This window comes from Sorex fumeus, unplaced genomic scaffold (genome assembly GCF_029834395.1).
Source record: "Sorex fumeus unplaced genomic scaffold, SorFum_2.1 ptg000013l, whole genome shotgun sequence".
Taxonomy (NCBI): Eukaryota; Metazoa; Chordata; class Mammalia; order Eulipotyphla; family Soricidae; genus Sorex; species Sorex fumeus.
In genome coordinates, this window is record NW_026606070.1 from 32,976,125 (window position 1) to 32,994,090 (window position 17,966).

General features: G+C 36.2%; 1 protein-coding gene across 3 annotated transcripts in view; it reads left to right on the forward strand.

Annotated features, from left to right (window-relative positions):
- CORIN (corin, serine peptidase) overlaps positions 1-17,966 on the forward strand; it is a 238,116-nt gene that overhangs the window by 61,203 nt on the left and 158,947 nt on the right. For all 3 annotated transcript variants that reach the window (XM_056111214.1, XM_056111215.1, XM_056111216.1), the window contains exon 4: positions 8,152-8,353. In XM_056111214.1, the coding sequence (XP_055967189.1) occupies positions 8,152-8,353 (202 nt within the window). The remainder of the gene's footprint in view (positions 1-8,151; positions 8,354-17,966) is intronic.

Sequence of the window (17,966 nt, forward strand, 5' to 3'; positions counted from 1 at the left end):
TTGGAAGCACATAAATTGAGTGGATTCATAGATTCACTGGCGCAGAGGAGTTGTGCCCCAGGATGAATCATACTTCATGAAAATGAATCAAATTTCGCCCACACCTGATTTAGAGTGAAAATGCCACCTTTTGTGGAGAGGAAGTCTATCTCTATCTCTGTGTGTATACATATATTTATTCATTTGGATATACACATATATATTCATTTACATATGCATGTTCCATGCATAAGGCCCTAAGCATGAAAAATTTTTTTCATGTAGGAATATTTTAGGACATAGCCCCCTCATTAAGCAGTACATGACCTATGTTTACCTTGTTAAATTAAAAGCCCTTTTTGGTGAAGCTTTTGCCCCACATTAAACAAAATTGTTTCTGGGAAATTTCTTATTCATTCAGTGATTGTTGTGTGTTTCCTCGTTATTATCCCTGTGTCTCTAGTGACACAACAAAGTCTGCTCTGATGTAGGAGTTCTCCCTTTTCTAGTAGAGAGGAGGTTTGCTTCCCTTTGATGTCTTTGACATCTGTGACTCCACAAATATATGAAATGATAACTTAACTATTATAATAAGATCAATGAAAACAGGATGCAAGAAGTAAATGCTTGTATATGAGTATAAATTACTGAGTAATTAAGACCAGATCAAATTGCTTCTTGCCATCTGAATTTTATAATACACCACAAAATATTTCTTAGAAGGGGAAATTCACTTTCAAAATTAACAGTCCTCAGTATGGTCTTAATAAGCGTAGATTTATTGTGATATTAATCTCCACAAAGAAGCGTATTTGCTTCTTGGTTCTTGCTAGACTTTAGATTATGATTAGATGTGTCAGTGTCAGACTCTGTTCATTTTTTCTTCTTTTGGACAAAGCTATTACTTCCAGAAGGCCAGGAAGCTTGTTTAATGCAATATTATTTGTTCTCCACTTAGAGGCTGCCTGACACAGATTAAGCCTTAAAACAAAACTAGTGGATGAACCTAGAGGAAGACCTCATGGTCTCCATAGTACTCATAGGTCCCACGTACAGTGGTAGAAGCGTAGGTTAGAATATGACTTTAACGAAAATGTTTGGGTTACGGAGGCAATTGATGATGGGAATTGAAGTAGGACGACTGGAATGAAAGTCAAACTTTGCTGTTTTCTAGTGCATAAATCTTGAGAGAAATTATTTTATCTTGTTTCCTTATCTTGAAATAGAGTTAATAGTTTTCAGAAGGGCAGATGAGCTAGTGTAGGCTAATGAGGCAAGAACAATGCCTGAACTATTATAATCATTTTATTAATATGGAACAGAGCAATATGCAGATGAAAATGGTGAATGTGAAAAGGCTTAAAGCTGTAGTCCAAGGAGAAGTGTTATAATTTAAACTAAGAAGAGAACAAAGAACATCATATGCACAGTAGCCACAAAATGACTCGAACTGGATAGAAGAATGAAAAGCAAAACCTTACAAGGAAGGCCAACCCTACCATCATTTTCTTCCCAAACCCCTGAAAACAGGTTGTGTTCAAAGAATTCTCCTTTACAAGTAGACCGAATTCTTAGAATCTAGGAGACCAAAATGTAGAAGGGAGTCCTATCAAGCAAATGAATGTGTTAAAATGAATCCACTTAGGTAAATGAAGATAGTCCAACCAAACTCTGAGGAAACTGAGATGAGATGTACATTGTTTACAGAAAATTATAGTTTACTAAAGTTTCCTGTTAGAATGCTAAATAAAAGATAGCACAGTACATTTGATAGTTGCCTCTTTTTTATTTTTAATTTGAGAAGCTATTTTCTGCTAAATAGCACCAGTTTGTGATAATTATATATGTAGCACTGCACTCTCCTCCTGTTGTTCATCGATTTGCTCGAGTGGGCCCAGTAACGTCTCCATTGTGAGACTTGTTGTTACTATGTTTGGCATATTGAATATCTCACGGGTAGCTTGCCAGGCTTTCCCGTGCGGGCGAGATACTCTTGGTAGCTTGTAAGACTCTCCAAGAGGGGCAGGGGAATTGAACCCATTATGGTTTAAATATGATTTCGCTTTTATTTTAAAATACCTTTAAAAAATTAACTTTAGGGGATTTTTAAAAGAATTTTTGAAATAAATATCTGTATAAGTCATAATCAAATATAAAAATTTTATATACTGCACTGGACCTGAGAGATAGCATAGCGGGTAGGGTGTTTGCCTTGCATGTGGCTGACCTGGGTTTGATTCCACTGCCCCTCTCGGAGAGCCTGGCAAGAACCGAGAGTATTCCACCCACACAGCAAAGACTGGCAAGCTACCCGTGACGTATTCGATATGCCAAAAATAGTAACAACAAGTCTCATAATGGAGACGTTACAGGTGCCCGCTCGAGCAAATTGATGAACAACGGGAAGACAGTGCTACAGTGCAATATACTACAGAGACATTGCACTCATTAAGATAAATCATATGCAATAAAGAGAGAGTGAAGAATGTATTGTAACCATCACCAGTATGAAAACTCTATACAGAAATGTATAGTGGGCTGGAAAGAATGCAGGTAGGGCTCTTTGCATATGGGTTTGATCCCTAGCTTCCCAAATGGTCTCCTGAGCATCAATAGGAATAATTCTTGAGTGCAGAGTCAGGAGTAAGCCTTGAGCATTGCAGGCATGGCCCCAGAATTGGAGAAAAGATATCTAGTAATGAATATTCTCTTGCCCCCTTCCCTTAACTAAGATATATTAGTGCTAGCTAAATAAGATTGCCTATGGATGTCATCATTTTAAGATTCATTCCTAAAGAGGCTGCAGAGACTACCCAGACATCCCTTGCATGTCTGAGGCCTCAGATTTAATCCCTGGCACCTCTGTGATGACTCTGATGGCCCCTAACACTGCTGAATAGTTAAGGCAGACACCCTTAACACCAAGTGACTGTATCACTGGGCCACCAGCACAGTTGGAGTATTAAGCATAGTTGGAGTAAGTATTATTTGAAGCAGACCCTCTGGGCACTGCTTGGGAGTTCACCTACACTGCCTCCCAAAGAAAAATCATTAAATATACATTCATTTTTTTAAAGTTAACAATTCTTGGGATCAGAGAGATAGTCCCACGGGAGGGAAATTTACCTGGCATGTGGCCAACCTGGGTTTGATCCCTGGAACCCTATATGGTTCCCCACGCCCAACCAGGAGTGATCCCTGAGCTTAGAACCAGGAGTAAGTCCTGAACACTGCTGGATGTGGCCTGAAAACAAACAAACAATAGGTTAATCATTCTTCACTAAATTCGCTTTAAAAGCTAATAATAAAAGAATTTTATCTCTACATTACTTTGTAATTAAAATAGACAAAATGCAATTTCCAAAATATAAAGAAACATCCTAAAACAAACCTACTTTTCCTTCTCATTTATAGCACCTAGAAATGTTAGCAATATGATATAAAAACAAATAAAATTTAAGTTTAACTTAGAATTTATTGAGTCAAATTAAGAAAACGAAGAATTAATAGCTCATACTCTCAGTTCTAAGCACATTTTTTGGGTGTGTTTTGTTTTCGGGTCACACCTGGAAGTGCTCAGGGATCACTCATGTGGGACTTGGAGGACCATATGTAGTGTCAGGAATGGAACCCAGGTTGGCCATGTGCAAGGCAAGTGCCCTACCTACTATACTGCCTCTCTGGCCCCCAAGCAGCTTTAAATTTTCACTGTTTATTTTTTTCTCCAATACATTTTCTATTAAAAGCCTTTACTGAACATTTATTATTGAATCATTTCTTACTAGCATGATGTTTTAGAATCAAGTTAGTAAGATAACTATTTCTCTTCTATTAGAAACACATTGCATCAGGAAGCAATTTTGTTCTTTTGCTCCATTTATAACTTCTCCCTCTTCCCTGCTTGTAGTAATTTAAGAGATATAAACTAATAGAAGAACATTATCTGTAAGAACATGAAGCTAATTGCATCTGCTGTATTTTGTGCACATTCTTAACAACCCTAACCTTTAATGTCAATTAGACTCAGTAATAAATTCACAAGAAAGGTAAAGCAAATTCCCCCTCTTTTTTCAACTCTGGAAAAAATCAAGTTAAATGATTAGCTACATTAGTCTGGAGAGATTGTACAGAGGTGGGGCACCGTTTGACTTGCACACAGCCGACCCAGGTTCAATCCCCGACACTGCATTAGGTCATCTGAACCCCACTGAGAATAATCCCTGAGCACAGCTGGGTGTGTTCTAATAAAAAGAAACAGAATAAAACGCATCAGTAACAACAGTTGAATTCATGTCCAAAAGTGCCCTTCTTTATGTTCCTACAGAGAAATAACTGCATGATGCATGGCATGTAGCTGGCTTATGAAAATTCATTGTCCCCAACAAGAATGTACAAAATTACCATGCTGGAATTACATGTGTTAAAGGCAATGAAGCATTCTAAGGGAAAAAATATTTGACACAATTCTTGAGATGGGAATGAGAAGGAAAATAAAAATTTATATAAGCACTTGAATATAAAAGGTTTAAAACTGAGTCTTGAAAACTAATCCCCCTTTCTATTTGTTGGCTCTGAGAAAATTGTCAACTGTGTTGAATTCTTCCCAGAATCAAATTTTTAAATCTTTTTCATATACACTTATGATTCTGTCTCTTTATTTTTTCTACCAATAATATATTCTTTTCTATTCCTTTTGTCCATCCAGACCTTATGCATCTTTCAGCCAGCAAAATAAGCTCTTTGTATTACATCTAAAAACTGATAAATAAAAACTAAAATAATGTAATGTAAAGTGAATGATGTAATATGAATGTATTATCCATGAATTTAAATACAGACTTTGTGACATATCATTATATGCTTACTTTTTGTTCTCTTCTTTCATGGGCCATTAAGAATTATCTTCTTAAAAATGATGTTATCATATTTAAGAAAGTTTTAAATGAAATAATCCCATTTGCATTAGCCTCTAGTGACTCCAAGTCATCAAGCAGTCACTCAGAAGGTATTGGGTTAAAGTATTGCTTTACCATACTGAAATGTTTTTGAACTTTCTTTACACAAGTCATATTCATGAAACTGACCTAGAATTCCATTTCGGCAGCCAGGAAAAGCTTAATTAATGTATATGTGTGTCGATTTGTGTTCTGGCAGCATTTCCACTGGAATTTTTTTCTCACCCCACACCCCTACATTTTTGTATTTTGAGTTTTGATAAGGATCAAGAAAGTGTTGTGTCCTTATGATTTTTGTGACAGCTATTCTGGGTTTTGGATGTAGAGAAATTTCACTTATCATTTGATGATGGCCTTTGAAAGAGCAAATTGTGTTTTGTTTACACCCCATTGTGTTCAGCAGGTTTGTGATGATAAATCTGTATTCTTTAATAATGATGAATTGTGTTTTTCTATGAAGGTTGAGACTTGGAGCTAATGCACACAGTCTAATCATTTGGGAGAAAAACAATAGGATTAAGGGAAGTTTTCAGAGTCTGAAAGAAATGTAAAGAGATAGAAATAGACCAGAGGAGGCAATGAAAGATGGGCAATGTGGACTGAAGTGATAACTGAATGAATGAAACAGAAAGGAGACTAGAAATTCTTCCATCATGGTGTATATTTAGTATTGCAGATCCGATAGTTTATCATATTTTAATCATAATTATGGTCTTATTTTAATATTATTTTTATTAGACTAAAACTGGTCTTAGAGAGGTTTTCTTTTCATTTCTTTTCCTGAGAATTATATAGTATTCAGAAGAGACATGTTTCCATTTAATTAATTAATTGATTTTTTTGGGCTGGGGATTTTTAGTTTATTTATTTATTTATTTTTGTTTTTGGGGTTACAACCAGCGATGTACAGGGGTTACTCTTGGCTTTGCACTCAGGAATTACTCCTGGTGGTACTCAGGGGACCATATGGGAGGCTGGGAATTGGCAGCGTGAAAGGCAAATGCCCTACCGGCTGTACTATCACTCCAGCTCCCCTTATTTAATATTTTTAATTTTATTTTTTATAATCTTGTTCACAATAGTTCATTACAGATCATATTCAAACACCAATCCCACCACCATGCACCTTCCCACCACCTTAAGAGGAAAGTGTGTGAAGATTGCTGTATTTCATCCTGGAGCCATTTAAGGCCTCGTATAAGAGATTACAAGCATGTATGTTAAACTCAAACAAATGTGTGCTACTTTTGGTACATCAGTGGGCTAGAGTATAAGAGGTCGAGGCCCAGTGCTCCAGGACATTCTGTATCACTCTCTTCTGGGAGCTTTATTTTATAGTCTCTGGATCTTGGCTGTTGATGAGATATGATGTTGGAGGCAGTTTGTGGGTGTGACTACTAAGCTACTGAAAACTGAGGAGCTGGGGGAGGAGGCCCAGTCCTGTTCTGAGCAAGCTTGGAGATCTCAGTCACGGGTCCCGCATACCTGGGTTTTTCTGCAGGCCCTCATAGGTGAGGCTCACCTGAACTTGTTGAGAGTGGCCTTGAGCGTGTCTGCGCAGTTGGGTTCTGGAGGGTTTTGGCTGCTGGGGTTGGGCTCGGGATGGGAGGGAAATTCAACCTGCCCCCCTCCAAGTTGCCCCGGTGAAGACAGCCTGGTACAGGGTCAGGATGTTCTGTCCATATTACCATTTTATTAAACCTTTTTCTATTCTTGTTTTTTGTCCCCCTAAAATATAATGAACACTCCTGTTATGTTTCCAGAGAGTCTGCTTTTAAGTAGTAGCTTGATAAAATAGCAAAATTTTAACCATCTCCTTTTTAATAAAAAGTAATAAAACTTCCTATAAACTAGAGATATAGAAAATACAGTCTCCTAAAATGTTAACATTTATATATATATATATATATACATATATATATATATAAAACCAACTAAGAAAATTTATGGTATAAAGGAAAACCAACAGCTATGGACATGGCATGGTGGCCTCCCCCCCCCCAAAAAAAAGCCAATTATGAAAAGAAAAGAAATAAAAGTTGCTTAGCACAGTTTGAAATGTCAATGTAGGCAAAATAAAAAATTCTTGTATAATCACGTATTTTAAAAAACTATATCATGGGGATTGAAGAGCTATCACAGAGGTGGAGGCTCTTGTCTTAAACATGGGTGACCCTGGTTAGATTCCTGGCACCACATACGCTCTGCCAGGAGTGACTTCTGAGCACAAAGTCAGGAGTAAGCTCTGAGCACTGCTGGGTATGGGCAAACAGTCTTCTAAGCTCCCAAAACACAAAATAATAAACAGGATCATAGTTTATAAGTTTTTTTTACTTTCTATTTTTATTTTTTTTACACATATTGATTTTTGTAACTAAATAGTTTTCTGAAACCTCTTATGTTCAGTTAAGTATGCTATTGTGCATTCCATAATACTTAAAACCATTTCCTTCTGTTGAATGTTTGGGTGATGACTGTTATTTAAAATGATAAATTTTGAGGACAGGAAGATCACTATACATAGATCTGTGCTCACAAGTCACTACTTTTAATATTTTCTCCGAGTAAATTTTGAGAAAGGATATTCTTAAAGAATATGCATATTTAAAATATTTTGGATGTATTTTTAGCTATCTGTGATCCAAAACAGTAGCTGTCAATTTATACGTCTACTGTATATCTATGAGTGTACTTTTCATATATTTTACCAGCACATGAATGATCTTTGTGAATATTAGTAACTTGTTTTCATTTTTAATTCACAAAGACTGGAGCGATAGCACAGTGGCTAGGGCATTTACTTTGCATGTGACCGACCTGGGTTCGATTCCTCCGCCCCAGTCAGAGAGCCCGGCAACCTACCGAGACTATCCTGCCCGCACGGCAAAGCCTGGCAAACTGCCATGACATATTCTATATGTCAAAAACAGTTAACAACAAGTCTCACAATGGAGATGTTGCTGGTGCACGCTTGAGCAAATCGATGAACAACGGGAGGACAGAGCTACAGGACAGTGCTACAGTGCTACAGTATATACCAAAACACACAATTTCACTATTTATATATCTATCTATAATATCTATATCTATAATATATCTAGTTTATCTATAATAATTATATGTCTTATATTATGACATGTTGACCCATTATAGAAAATGAGTTTGTGTAACAAAATCTGTTGTATCTGTCCCTAACACAGTTACGTTGGTTTCCTAGGTGTCTGTGTGAACATCACGTACAGCCAGTGCCAGATACTACCTTACCATTCCACGCTCACACCTTTCTACTCAATTGTCAAAAACATGGAAATGGACAAGTTCCTCAAGTTCTTCATGTACCTCCACCGGCTCGGTTGCTATCAACATATCCTGCTTTTTGGCTGTAGCCTTGCCTTCCCTGAGTGCATTGGTGATGACAGGTATTTGGGAAGCTAAAATCATTCCATGATAAGAGTCAGCTGTGGCAAAAATGTCTGACAAGAGCAAAGTCTTTGCAAGCTACCGCCTTTCATTTGTGATGTTGCTGAAGGAGAAAAAGACACAGCTAGTTACCGTTCTTTTACACTGGAAATCGCTTAAAAACCTACGTATTTTTTTTTTATCTCTGGGAAGAAGTTGTTCTGTATTTCTGATTAATGCCATCATCAATTGAGATGCAGTAGCCATTTCAGTGAGGGTCTGACACAATACGCAGCACAGAGATTGGGTGATTGGAAACGGTCATTGAAAATTATATAGGGTGGTGTGGGCAGAGCAAAGCGAAGTAATAAGTGATGAAGGAACACTAGGGTGTCATGATAGAACATGCAATACTGCCCCTAAGGAAAGCAGAGGAGTCAGTCACTGCCAGACCCTCAGTCCCCAGAGAGAGGGAAGAAGGAGTAAATCCTTGTCTGCACATGGTCTCCTCCCTCTGAGTTCATTCACAACCAGTCTTTGGGCCACAATTCACTACTGATGTAAGTGCAAGGGCCGAGATCCAAGATCTCATCCCAATGGAACCATCTCAAAAAAAAAAAGACCTCAAATTTCATAATCTAAAATAGTTACACACGTGAAATGTTGGATGAGTTTTAGGGTCAATACTGGTGTCAGAAAAGAGTGAGGAGGGTGAAATGTCGATGCAGAGTGGTTGCTGCACTGCACAATGGGATTAGAAATCTTTTTTTTTTTCTTTTTGGTTCACACCTGGTGATGCACAGGAGTTATTCCTAGCTCTGGCACTCAGGAATTACTCCTGGCAGTTCTCGGAGGAACATATGGGATGCTGGAAATTGAACCCGGGTCGGCCTCGTGCAAGGCAAAAGCCCTATCCACTGTGCTATCACTCCAGCCCCAGAAATCATTTTTTTGAGTGGTGAAGGATAACATAGGAGTGAGTGTACTTCTATAGGTTTTTTATTTTGGGCTGTGATATAACTGACATATAATCAATTCAGGTGTACCACAGGATAACTTGATATTTGTATATATTCCAAAAAGTTTCAACACAACACTTCTAGTTAACATCCATCATTATACAGCCACAGTGCTTTCTTCTTTTGATTAGAACTTATAAGATTTACACTCTTAGAAACTTTGAAATGTCATACTATTAACTATGTATATTACATCCTCATAGGCATATGTTGTAAATAGATCTCTTATAAATATAATTTTGTACACTTCAACTACCTTCAACTTATAAAAAATTCTAATTTCATTACTATGGCATTCTATTGCAATAATATTTTTCAACAAGTCAATGAAAAAAATTGTCACGGAATACTGAAATGAAAAGCATATATTTAAACATTTTTTGAAGTGGATTGGAGAGATATATCAATGGACTGAAGAAAATGCTTTGCATTCAGGAGGCCCAGGCTTGATACTGGCAACACATGGTTCTCCAAGCATTCTTGGGAGCAACACCTCATGCCCCAGGTGGAAGTAACCTCAAAGCATTGCTGGGTATAGAACAAAAACCAAAAAGCATATTTTTTCAAATCTGTGTTTAGCACAAAATCATATGTAGAGTTAATTGTACTCTGTTGAATTCAAATGTTACAAAGTTTTCTGAAAACTAATGTTAGAATGAATTGTCTTTTCATTTGCAAATCCATTCTGTTTTGAACTAACCTAATTAATGTGTAAAGTATGTTTTGAATAGGGCAAAGTGATTTATTATTTTAACTGGAAAACCTAGCATTGCCATAGAATAAAAGAAAAGAGTGATACAATAGATTCTAAATTATAGAAGTCAGGAATTTTTAGCAAACAGCATTCAGGAAGGCATTTCACACCAAAGAAATCATTTACAAAGGATGCTTTCATGGTTAAAAGGACATTAGATCTCCCCCCTTTTATGTTGTCAGGAGGGTCCCAGTATAGTAGAGTAGCTATGTTAACTTTCTAAAAGTGCCATAACAAATTACTCCATGCTGGATGGTTTAAACAACAGAAATTTCCTCTCGCACAATTCTAGAAGGTAGAGATTCAGACTCTAGAACTTGGTAGTGTGTTGGGGGTGGTGTGGGGTCATGTTTCTTCCTTTCCCAGACTCTGGTGGCTTTTGTTATTCTTAGACATGCTTCTATATCTCCCTGGTATCTGCCCCTTTTCTCTTAAACTTCTGAGTCTATGTTCTTTTCTTCTGTCTCTTCAGAAAGCCCTTCTCATGTTGGGCTTGTTCTGATAACCCAAGATGATTTTACAATCTCAAGATCTTTAACATCTGTAAAGACTTTATTTTTCTCAAATAAGTTCATATTTGTAAGTTTTAGTATCTTTAACTTAAGTTTACCAGATAAGTTCTCATTCACGGGTTCCAAAACTTATAGGCATCTTTTTGGAGACCACTGCTCAACTTGAGCACAATAGTGGCTGAGAAAACTGACCATGCAGACCCAGTTCTCTGTCCTCTCATCTGTAAAATGGGTTGCCAGTGATGGTCTCTATTTTAAAGAGTTTATATGAGGATTAGATGACAAAGACAACTTGGAACAGTGTTTGGATTTTACAAAGAGCCTAATAAATGCCAGAAAATATTGAATTGATAAGGAGAAGGAGTGTTAATAAGACTGAGAACACAAAAACATTTTTACATGTGCTAACTATTGTAAGATTGAAAATAAATTGTAGAATACTATGTAGATTCAAAGAAAACTAGGTGTTATATTTGTTATATCCAAAGCTGTTGATACTGAACTCTAATTCCATATTTCCTTAATTTCAATTACATCTCTCTGCTTTACTCTCTGCATAAACTCCTGTGTATGTGTGCATTAATAAGACAATGAAAAAAGAGTGCATTTAACTTCTAGTTGGCCATCCTTAAAATAATTCTACTTCTACTTGGAGTTAAATCAGTTGTAAAATTTTAGTTCAGGCTGTTCTTGTCTTAATTTTACTTTTAGGTAAAAGCTGTTTTTCTCTTGACCTAGTTTTATAGTTAATATGTCTCTTGACACTAAAAATATCTATATTTGAAAGTGGATACAGGTATATTACCCATATGTTTTTGATGTATCACTCTCATTCTCCAAGGAGAGTTTTTCATCAATTTTGTAATGTCTAATAATTCATAGTCCATTTCCAGGTAACCTTTGGGGAACTTATCCTATTTTATTTATTATTATATTTATCCTTATATTTAATTTTGTAGTTCTACTTTGATACTAGTGTTTCCAATGTTGTGATCTATTATGTGCATGGGAGGTAAAACTTAACATAATAACAACATTGTGTAAAAAATTTAAAAATCTGACATGTTTCTCATAGTTTACTGTTTGCTCCTTCATTATACTGCTTTATTAGGCTACTTGAATATGAAAAATGTTTATAATCTTATTTTAAAAAATAGAGCTAGCTAATATCATTTTAATTTTAAAATGTAGATTAGTACATGTAATGACTTATATTTAAAATATATAACCTGATTAATTTGAATTAAATATTTATTGACTAAATCTTGTAATAAACTAACATTTTCTGCTTTAGATCAGGGTTAAATTTTGATGTGTATTCTGTATTATAACAGGCTAATTTTTAGTTGACTATAATTTATATAGATTTAGCTAAATGTCCCTTAGATACAGAGATTTAAGTGCTAAATCATTTGAGTAGACTTAAAATATGTACATTAAAAGGATTAGCTTAAAAATGTCAGCAAGTGGTAGAAAGATATTCATAACTCCTGAGCCAAGAGAATAACAAACAATTCTTACATGACTTTAAGTTATACTTAAAGTCTCTAATATTTGAAAGAGGACACAATTTTTTTAATAATATAAAATTAGAGCCATTTAATAAGTTAAATGTTTAAAAGAAACAATAATCACAGTTCTATTGAAAAAATTGTATTTTCCAACAAATAAAGTTCAAAATAACTATGAAATCTCCCTGTGAAAAATACTAAAACATTTTATTAATAAGCATAAAATTACTTTTTAAGATATGCTAAAGACTTCTTATTTATTTATTTATTTTAGTCCATTATTCTTTTCTTTTTTTTTAAATTTTTAAAAAAATTTTAATGAATCATCATGAGATATATTTACAGACTTACAGACTTTCATGATGGCGTTTCAGTCAAACAATGTTAAAGTACCCATCCCTGCAGCAGTGCCCATTTTCCAACCATAATGTTCCCGGTATCCCTTCCCCCACCCCCACCCTTCCCTCCTTCTGCCTCTGTGGCAGGCACATTCCCTCTTACTCTCTCTGTCATTTTGAGTGTTATGGTTTGCAATACAGGTAACAAGCAGCCATCATGTATGGTCCATAGTCTACTTTCAACATGCATCTACTATAAGAGGACACAAATATTACTCCCACATGCTTTTGACATGTAACTATCACTCATTTCCACTTTGTTTAAATAATAGGCCTATCTCTTTAAAAGTGGATAAGGTATTAATATGGTCCGGAAGATCTGGCCTTGGTTTTGCCTCTCAAACACACCCAGAAATCTACTGATGATCACTATTTCATCCAGTACAGAGCAGAGGAATTCTGCTCATGAAATCAGACTTCACAAGAGTAATTTGATGTTTGTTCTATTTTTTCTCTGGAGTGTTGATTTGATGCTAGATCCCTTGCACAAAATCTTAATATCTATGGACATTAAATAAAAATTCTTTATAAAATTAGTCCTTTGAAGAAATTCTTAACACTGGTGGAAATAAAATTTGAAAATTTAATCTGGATATTATTAGAAAGAGAATTGTTATCTCAAAGTCAGGAACTATTAGTCTGTTTTCTGTAGTGCACTAAGCTGTGTAGGATCATGGTAAAGATCAAATGAGTTTCCTAAAATAAACATCTTCATAAGCACTATACTTACCCCCATATAAGTATGTACATTAGGCAATTTTATCTCATAACTTCTGAGAAAGTGCTGACAAGTCTGGAAGCAGATGAAAACTGACTCTAACCATAGCTCTGCCAATTGTCAGTTGCAAGACCGTGAACTCCTTAGTTATTCTGGCTGAACTTCAGTTTTCTCTGCTCTTTCATGAGAGTTATAATAACTATTTCACAGTACTTGTTTGAGGGAAACAAGTGAATTATATAATGTGCTCATACATGTTTTATGCTATCTGGCACTTAAGAACTTCACCATAAGTAGAAAATACTATTCTTAATAAAATAAGTTATTTCAAGATAGTATGTTGGTTTCTTGGATAGTATAAACTTTTTTTTCATCCTATCTTGTAATCTATTTTCTATTTATCTGCCAAAGTGATCATTTAAAAACACCAATTAGATGATGCCTTTCCCTTATGTCTTTCTTCCATTAATACTTAGTCCTTGTCATGACTTTTGAAGGAATTCCTTGTATCTATAGTCATCAACACTGCTTTTATCCTACTAACCTTCCTGTTTCTCAAAGATGCCAAACACTTCCCAACACATGCTGGTCCCTCTTCTTCCTGAATGGATTACCTTCCCTCACACTGAGTTTTCTTCCCCAAAAACATCTTCACAGACAATATCTTCACAGAGAAACTCTCTCTGACTACTCTGACTATTTCTTCACAAGACTTTTTGGCTTATCTATGTGTTGTTTGTCTTATCTTATAAGCTCCATTCTGACAAGAACTTGCTAATTTTGTGTATCATTGTATATACACATTATGTATCATTGTGTTTAGATCAGTGACCAATCCATAATAGGTGCTAAATTTGTTGGAATGACTGAGAAAATAATCCCGAAAAAGTATTAAATACATAGACAAGTAAACATGTAAGCAACCAAATATGTAGGCAAAAGATGGTGACTAGAGTTCCTTAATATTAATTAGTTGATAGGCTCCTGAAAATTCATACACAATAAAGTGTATATTAATTAATCTAATGTATATTAATGAATTATACTCTCTTGAGGAGTTAGCTATGAGGCTTTGCAGTTCCTGGGATCAAACATCAGGCCTTTCAACATTCAAGGCATATGTACCACCACTTGAATCATATTCCTTAGTCCTAAAGGAATCAATTTGAAAATGAATTGGACTCAGAGCTGATTTGAAAATGAATTGAAAATGAATTGATTTGAAATGAATTGAAAATGAATTGGACTCAGAGCTGATTTCGCTTCCTTCCAAATGAACATCAGTGGGAAGACTAGCCAGATAAAATATATTAACTTACTTTTCCACAGTGTTTTAAAATTCTGTATCAAATAGATGAGGAAACTGTAGATTGTTTTCAAGGTTAGGCTGGAGACCTAATGATTTCTTTAAAAAATTTCAGTCAACTTTCATTGAAAGTTTTATAATTAGTGTTTATATGTAAAGAATGAGATCAAAACACTGATATGATATCTAGAGGATAAGGATAAGGATGAATTGAAATCTGTTCATGTGAAGAATTGTTGAGGCACCTACAGCAGCCAAGTCTGAGTGTGTAACCATAGTACTCACTAATACTTTTAGCTATGTCATGAACACGGGAACGCTCTTTTTTTTTTTCCTGAGTGTTTCCATTGAGCATAGATAGTGCTGATAATCGAAAGTGACAGAAAAGTCGATTCCAACTTAACTAGGTTCAAACTTTATGTAAGAACTTTACTTAATAAAGAACTCATCTAAGCTTAAACATTATGTAAGAATTGATGAATCATAAAGTTAAATATATATGTATGGAATTGATAAATGGTGAATTTGCTATTACTGGAGTTACTTACACACACTTATGAGAACTGACTAATGGCACAGAGGCAGGGATCCAGCGTCCCATTACAAATTAGTTTCCCATTGGTTTAATGGGCAGATCTAGTTATAGGAGCCCATGGCATTGATTAAAGGAGTCCTAAATATTTATGAAAAAGATGAAGAAAATGAAATTTGCGATAACTTTTCTCAGGATTCTTTTATATTTGCTTTGGGGAGAAGGATAGAAACCAGTTGAGGGGTTTTTATGGGGGTGTTGACACCCCATGGAAATTATCCAGTAACAACAGATGTTCACCCTAACTGCCTTCAGAAAGGTTGGGCTAAGTAAACAGCAGGCTTCTGCTTTGCCAAGTGCCATTTTTATATTGTGTTCTTGCCACCCTGTGCCCTCTTGATCTTCATTGTAGCTCTCAGCTTCTCTCCTAAATGTATTTTAAATAAATACTGAGAGTATTTCAACATGGGGAGGGGTTTCAGTATTAACTCAGAACACCTGTGTGTCTTGGGTGGCTTGGCACCCTTGCTCAGAGTTAAACAAACAGTTCCTGGTAGAAACTAGAACTTCTGACTCCAGATGTTAAGGTCCTCCCCCAGATTCCAACATCATTCTATGTCTCATACTAAATTCTGTGAGTTTTGTTTCTCAAATTTTGATTGTGCAGAATGGAAATTCTGTTGTATAGTTTTCTCCCTTTAGCTTTATGCTCATTTTGAGTGGCTTTTGCTTTAGCTAATATTCTGGTGGGTAAATAAAAGTTCTAGACATACTTTTATCTTGGCCACAGTTATCCTGTCTCTGTAGTTATCCTGGCTTTTTGCACTCAGGGATCACTCCTGGCAGTGCTTGGGAGACCATATTGGATGCCAGGGATTAAAGCTAGGTTGGTTGCATTCAAGGGAAGTGCCTTATTTGCTGTACTATCTCTTCGATAACAGATGATATCCCATATAGGGTTTATATCTGTAGAAGACTTGCTGATGTTTTTTCCCTCTTATATGGGAATTATTTCAAGATTGAACAGCACATGGAGAATTTGCTGACCTGAAGGCAAGGGAATCACGTCAACAGGGACGACATGAACTCTTGTACTTTCAAGATGTACAAGCTGGAAGGTAGTGCTATTTCCACTCCAAATTAGTTACTCACAGCTTTATGCCAGGCAAGTCACTGGATCATGCTCTGCATGTGACTCATTTATTTTCCCAGCAAACATATAGGAGAGCTGATTGCACTGACAAGGCAAATGGCAGCCAACAAAACATTTGAGAATCCTTGTTCTCATGGAATATTTTCTTTTTATTAGAGGAAGAAATTAAAAATATGTTAAGATAGCATCAGTGAATGTAAAATGGAGAGAAGTGGTGTGATGACAAATAGTGCAATTTTATGCAGCATGATATCCAGGGATCCTCTCTTTGGAAGATCATATGCTATCATCATTACTCATGATACATGAAGAGATGCGAATTCAGGGTAGGTGGGATATCCTACATCCAGGTAACTGTTGTAAGTTGGAAGTGGGGAATGAGAACATGATGGAATCTGTCCCGGTAGTAAATACTGTTGGCAGGGGTGTGTGCATTAGGGACAGGAATCAGAGATGGGTGGAGAGTCTCGCCAGGAATATTTAGCTTTGAGACTCTTTCAGCTCTGAGAGAGCTTATTCAACAAGGATGTTAGGGTAGATAACAGTTGCTTTATTTCTTTGGGAAATACTTATTGACATTTGCTATGTAGCAGGCACCTACTGAAGTGAGAAATGTAGAGATAAATGTCCCTGTCTTCTAGGGACAATTAAATAGCTAAAGTACTATGTAACATGATCAGTTCACAAAGTGTGGGGATAACACAGAAAAGATGAACTTTCTGTCTAGCACTGTTGGGGAAGGATGCTTTCAGGGAGGAGGTAGGACTTGAACCTAAGGATTTGGACGATGAACACTTATTCTGTGTGGAACAAGTTGGAGTAAAAGACATTTCATTTTTTTTTATGAGGAGCGATAATATGGAATTGATGGACTTGTTAGGAAATAACTTTAGCAGTAAATATGTAATTGCATACAGATGGTGAAATTGAGACATGGGATTTTGGACTTGAGGCTAGGTAGGTGGTATTACCACCAAGAAAATAATGTATGTTGAAAGAAGACTGATGATTGTGGTAGTAAGAGATAAGCAGTAAGTATAGGGCAATGTCTGGTTCAAGAAATACATGACAGTAATTTTCCTTTTAGTGGAGATGAAAACAGCCTCTCTTCTGCAGGAGACATTATATTTATACTTTCATCCAGTGGTGAGCTGGATGAAACCAACAGCACTAATATCTATATCGTACTTGATGATTTCCCTGGTATAAAAATTCTAACCAGGTTTTAAGCTAATAATCGTTTAACCATCTACTCAACACTGCTTTTCATGCCCTGGCTAGTATTTCCCTCCCTTTAGGTGGAAAGCAGGCAGTACATTGCTGCATATTTCTCATTACTTCATATCCACTTTTCACACTATTCCAGTCCACCCTTTCCCAAAGGCTGTTTTCAATTATGTCTACATTCTAACTTCAGGCAGAAGCTCAGCTGATGGAAAACACCAGAGAAGATGAGAGGTGGGAGGAAAGAAAGACTGGATCACGTGCCCCTTGCTTCTTCTCTGCCTCATTAGAGGCATTGCTGCACCCTCGCCCTACACAGAGAGTATAGCACCCATCAGACAGCCTTTACATGTTGTCCTTTCTAGATTTCAATCATTGTTTCTCCCTTGACTCCTTTAACCTTCTCTTCCCTCCTATCTCGTCTTGTCTCCTCCCCTCCCCTCCATTCTTTTCTCTTCTTTTTTTTTTTTTTGCCCCACCCAGCATTGCTCAGGGGTTACTCCTGG